At 56.2% G+C, this 5,732-nt stretch overlaps 1 protein-coding gene across 1 annotated transcript; it reads left to right on the top strand.

Annotated features, from left to right (window-relative positions):
- Positions 1-799: 799 nt before the first annotated feature.
- On the top strand, positions 800-5,094 carry LOC132022451 (thyrotropin-releasing hormone receptor-like). The gene is made up of 2 exons (XM_059407704.1): positions 800-1,746; positions 4,777-5,094. Exons 1-2 carry the CDS (start codon positions 961-963, stop codon positions 5,092-5,094), a joined length of 1,104 nt encoding a protein of 367 aa, XP_059263687.1. The 5' UTR covers positions 800-960.
- Positions 5,095-5,732: the final 638 nt, after the last annotated feature.

Genomic DNA, 5,732 nt, shown 5'->3' with positions numbered 1-5,732 from the left:
TGTGAAAAGTAGCAAGGAGATGAGAGTTTAGGAGACAGGACCAACCCAAGCCTAGATGGAAAGATATCTTCCGTTTCCCCGCAGCTCTGGCCCTCGGCTCCGCTAGCCATTTTTCAAAAGCAGGGCTGAGGTTTTTGCCAGTGAAAGCAAGATGGGATTTCTGGATTGAGTACAGAAGCCAGCGGCTGGCCGACTCCTCCCCCACTGCCCCTCGGAGCCGCCCCTGCAGAGGAGAGAAAGAGGCGTGCGAGCAGGGCGCCCATACCACTGCTGCCTTGAGCATCCCATCCCCACCTCACCCTGCATCCCTCCACCCCGACCCCAAGTGCCCAGGGTGCCGTGCAAGAGCCGGTGGGAAAGAACGGGTGCTGGACCCGGTCAACCAAAATCAGCCAAGCGGTATCAGCTCCTCCGCTAACTCCGCGGAGGAGCCCGCCCGGGGTGGTCCCCGAGAGCAGAGCAAAGGGGAAGGCTAGCGAGGCGGAGACCCCACACCACACCGTGCTTCCTTGACCAGACGCCTCAGATTAGAGTCCTGAGCCCCTCGAACCTAGAGAGTGGAGGTAAGACCTGAGAGGCGACAGCAGTCGGTCCGAAGGGGGCGGCATCTGGGCTCCCCGTGCACTCCCGGAGCCCCACGCTCCAGTCTGCAACGCGCCCCTGCAGTAAACCTCACCCGGGGTAAGATCGCGCCAACTTAGACTGAAAAGGCGTCTTGGAAACTGAGCAGCACGAGCCTGTCTCCCGGTTCCTGCTCCTGATTCCTCCACGTCCCCAGCGTCCTGAGCGGCGACAGTGAGACCCTGCACGGAGCTGGAGAAACCTGTTCGGCAGGAGGCAGCTGCCGGACTCCCAACTTCCCGCACGGAGAGCGTCTCCAGATCCCCGGAGGGCACCTTTGCAGCGGGGTAATTCCCCCAGCTCGCCACTGACTTCGGGGTGCAGCGCGGAGCCGCGTGCATGGAGAACCGCACCGAGCACCCTGACCGCGCGAACGCTTCGGGCCTGGGCACCATGCCCCGGCCTCCGCTGGCTGTCCAGGTGGTGACCTTGACCCTGGTGCCCCTCGTGTGCGCCGTCGGTGTGGCGGGCAACGCCATGGTGGTTCTGGTGGTGCTCCGGAGCCGCCAAATGGTCACACCCACCAACTGTTACTTGGTGAGCCTGGCTGCCGCCGACCTGCTGGTGCTCCTGGCGGCCGGAGTGCCCACCGTCGCGGAGGCGGCGTCCACGCGGGTTTGGATCTTCGGCCACGCAGGCTGCCTGGTCATCACCTACCTGCAGTACGTGGGCATCAACGCGTCCACAGGCTCCATCACCGCGTTCACCGTGGAGCGCTACCTAGCCATCTGCCACCCGCTGCGCGCCCAAACTCTGTGCACGGTGGCAAGGGCCAAGCGCATCGCCGCATCGGTGTGGCTGGGCACCACCGCCTACTGCGTCCTCTGGCTCTTCCTGGTGGACACAAGCGAGACGGTGTACGCTGACGGCGTGCAGGTGCAGTGTGGCTACCGCATGTCACGCTCTCTATACCTGCCCATCTACTTCCTGGACTTCGCGCTCTTCTATGCGCTGCCCTTGGGCCTGGCCACCGCATTCTACCTACTCATAGTGCGCATCCTCTTTGTGGGGCCGCTGCCGCCTGAACACCGGGGGCACTCGGGCTCTGCGCAGCTGGGTCGCCCATCTGGCCACCAGCGCTATTCCTCCAGGGGCAAGAGAGGCGCCCTCAACTCCCGAAAGCAGGTGGGGACCTCCGTCTTCATTGGGACCGCTATGCCCTGCCAGCAGATGGACAGAGGGAAGCTTGGGCCCTTTTGGAGTCAAACTCCTCAAGTGTTAATCCCTGTCCTGCCACTTACCAGGCTTGATTTTGGAGCTGCTACTTTGCCTTTCTGAGCCTCAGTTTCCTCCTCCGCTCTATGGGGTAACGACAGCTCCCACCACATTGGGCTGTCCTGAGAAATGGGATTAACCATGTGAAGCCTTTAGCCTCTGTGAAGCCACATCAGGAACTAAATGTTCAGTTAAGACTGGTTATTAAACATTCAGGACCAGTGGCTACACCCAGGGTGGTACTTTCCTAATGATCAGGAGACTGAGACTCAGAGAGGGGAAGTGACTTTCCCAAGCCTTTACCCCATCTGACCCTAAAACTGCCTGCCTGGTCTCTGAGAGCCAGCCAGCCTAAGAGGGGGATGGGTTGGGGTGCGGTCAAGAGAGACCCAGCCCTTAGGGAGCACTTTCCGCGGTGTGCCTGGTCCTTTGATCATTCCTGCTATTGAACCCATCCGGGAGGTCTCACGCCTATCTTAATGGATAAAGAAACAGGCTCAGAGGGGACAAGGGAGTGAAAAGTGGAGGGAAGTGTCCAGGACTCCTTATATCCTCCACCCGCACTCCAGCAGTGTGGTCTTGCAAGGGGGTTCAAGGAATGCAGGTGGAAGGCTCCCAGAGCCCAGCTGGTCTTTATCCTCAGCCTGCCGCCCACACCTTCAGCGGGCGGGGGAGGGAGGAGGGCACCTCGCCCCTGCTGAGTCACTGCTGAGCCCGGCGAGGACCATCTGTATCCTCTCCCTTCCTCCTGGGGTGGGTGCACTGTTGGGGGGCTCTTCCAACTGCCTCAAACAGCTCCTGCTTGCAAGCATGTTAGCGCAAGGTGGGTTTTAGAGGAAAGGGGACTGGACCCAGGCTGAGCCAGGATGGAATGGGAACTCTGGCTGTAGGCCCAGCATCACCTTCCGCTCCAGACAAGTGCCCCTCCCGCCTTTCCCAAGCCTTTACCCCATCTGACCCTAAAACTGCCTGCCTGGTCACCACTTATTTACTTCTCTGTTTACCACTCTCCAGCTCAGCCTAAAAGGGCTGGGTTCAAGCCCCCACTTGGACTGTGCTTTAGGTGAAACTTCTGCTAGTGAAAATAGCCTTCCTGACCTGGGTCCTTCTAGGACCCAGCTTTGTTAACATCTTGCTGTGTGGTCTTAGGTAAGTCACTTCACCCCTCTGAGTCTTGATTTTCGACTCTGTCAAGTCATTGTCATCATATGCCCATCCACTTCCGTGGATGGTAGTAGATATTATGAAACTGGCACATAATAAGTATTCAGTGTAGGGTTACCAATTATTACTGTTTTTTGGAGCATCAGTGTCTTTTTTGACAGTGGGCAGTCTAAAGACATCATTCTTTGATGCCCAAGAGAGCCCTTGCAGAATGCTGTGTACAACAGCAACAGGCAAGAGGCACTGAATAAAAGCAGAATGTCTAGGAGAATAATGTGGAAAATACTACTGCTGATAGTAGTAGTCAATGATTATCAAGAATCTGCTCTGTGCCAGGCACTGGTCTTACACAAGTCAGTATATTGAGTGTCTGTAACTACTCCAAGATGTATGTGCGGTTATCATCTCAGTTTGACAGATGAGGAAACTGAGTCACGGAGGAGTTGTTCCAGGTGACAGGAACAGTAAGTGCCAGAACCAAGGTCTGAACCCAAGGCAGACTGGCTGCAAAGCCCGCCCCCTGCTATCTAGTAGGAATCCCCCAAATGAACCTAAAATGGAATAGAGTTAAATCTGAATTTAGTGAAATCAGGAGTCAAGACTGATTTGGGAATTCCTAAGGTTTCTGGTTCCTGGAGAATATTACAGCACTGAAGCTTATTGATTGAGGCAGGCCAAGGCCTCTTTGGAGGGGTCACTTATACTCCTGGACTCTGAGAAGCAATCTTAGGCAGGAGCATTCCAAGCTAGCTTCCTCCTTGATGAGAAAGTCATCTCTCCAGTATTCCTGAGAGCCGATTCCATGTATCCCGGGGTTTCTAGGCAGAAACAGTGCGGTGCCCAGAGTGCTGGAGCAATTTAAGCTCTAGTAAGTGACCTTTTGCCACCCAAGATTTGGTCTCTGGAAGAGTCACTGAGGACTCCAGGGGTGGGTATGGGCAGGCCTGGGTGTGTTACTGTCTCCCATTGACTGGTGCTTCCTGGTGATCTTTTCATTCTGGAATTTAGAGCATCTTTTGAAACCTCTTCCCTGGGGTACCACCTCTAGGAGGCTTTGCTTCAGCTCCACTGTTAGGGAAGTGCTGGCCAAGAATGAAGGGGGGGGGTGCTGAGACGTGGGGGAGGGGGACATGACTGGCTGGCGGTCAAAGGCAAAGCCAGGAAGGAGAGTCTGGAGGGGGAGTGGGGAGTGGGGGGCATTGAAAGCATCACCAGCGAGTTCGTGGTCAGGGATGTTGTGGAGAAGGGGTTGAGCTGGACAGAGAGGTATGTCCCAGCTAAACAGCTGGTTAGCAGTAACCTGGCTGTTCCTGGCTCTGAACTCCGTGCACTTGTCATGGTAGTATTAGAGGTTGTGTTTGCAGCTCCAATCCCACTTAGTGCCTGCCAGGCCCCGTTCTGCTTTCTTTATCTGTATTCACTCCTTTAATCCTCAAGTTCCCTCACCATAAAGGCAGTGGATTCGAGAATTTGCTGCTACTAAAAATGGTGAAGCCGTCCAAGGGCTTCAGGGGTGGATGGGGGGTTTTGGGGGGGTGTCCCTTACTGAAAATGGCTTGAGTGGGGTCAGGAAGGAGGCACAGAAGTGTCCTAGCTGGGGATGGGACAGGCATCATGGGGGGGGGGGGGGCTGGGCGGGGGATGCATGAGGGCACCTATTGCAAAGGCCCAGATGCTCTTTTGGCCTCTCCCCCTCCCAAGCCCGCAGAGAGGCTGGGAACCCAGGATTCTCCCGGGGCACCCACGGGTCCCTCTATTTCCTGTCTTACCTGGTAGGTCACCAAGATGCTGGCTGTGGTGGTGCTGGTTTTCGCTCTGCTGTGGCTGCCTTACCGCACCCTGGTGGTGGTGAATTCCTTCCTGAGCCCGCCCTACCTCAACCCCGGCTTCCTGCTCTTCTGCCGCCTTTGCGTCTACCTGAACAGCGCGGTCAACCCCGTCATCTACGCCCTTATGTCCCAGCGCTTCCGGGAGGCCTTCCACGGACTGTTTCAGTGCCAGCGGGCTGGGCCCCAGCTCCCGCCGCCCCAGGAGGCCACCCCTGTGTACTACAGTGTCATCAAAGATTGTTCCCAGATCAGGCTGGGCTCTTAGAAGCAACCAGGGAGCACAATGTCCAGACCCAGAGGGGAATCCTGGCCCCTGAGGGCAAGGCCCACTACTTTATCTCTACCAAAGAGGGAGTGGTATCCAGGGCTGTTTAGTAGAGGTGAGCAGGCTGTGCACTGTACAACACTAGGGGGTCACCATTCACATCACAGCCTAGATCTATATATTTGGTAAAACAATTTTCCAGCTTAATAAATATACAAATCCAAGAGGGAGACACCTCTTTATATTTTACACAAAAGCACCCTGTGGCCTAAGGGCCGCCTGGGTGGATGCACATTTGCAGATTGAGTAGCACAGGGGCATTCACCAGGGATCTCTTGGGAATCTGGATGCACTCTTCCTAAAGATTCGGGGAGTGTTTTTTTGTTTTGTTTTGTTTTGTTTTGTCTTGCCAGCATCAGCACCAGATGGTGCCTCCCCCGGATGCTGATGGTGACATGTGACTCTGTTGAGACCCTGCTACATAGAGGGCAGCCTGCGGGGCATTTCAGATACTACAGAGGTGATGCTAACAGGGCCCCCACTCTCAGGAGCTCCCATTCTAACGGGGGAGGGATGGACGATACGTCCAGCCCAGCACTGGGATCCTGGCTGATGCAACCGATGAGGAAGGCAGGTGG

Source organism: Mustela nigripes, chromosome 7 (assembly GCF_022355385.1).
Source record: "Mustela nigripes isolate SB6536 chromosome 7, MUSNIG.SB6536, whole genome shotgun sequence".
Taxonomy (NCBI): domain Eukaryota; kingdom Metazoa; phylum Chordata; class Mammalia; order Carnivora; family Mustelidae; genus Mustela; species Mustela nigripes.
This window is presented reverse-complemented; position numbering and strand designations above follow the sequence as displayed.

Excerpts from the sequence above, each read along its gene's own strand:
- LOC132022451 (XM_059407704.1), top strand. The coding sequence starts at position 961 with ATGGAGAACCGCACCGAGCACCCTGACCGCGCGAACGCTTCGGGCCTG. Across the intron at positions 1,747-4,776 it reads CCCTCAACTCCCGAAAGCAG|GTCACCAAGATGCTGGCTGT; the intron begins GTGGGGACCTCC and ends CTTACCTGGTAG.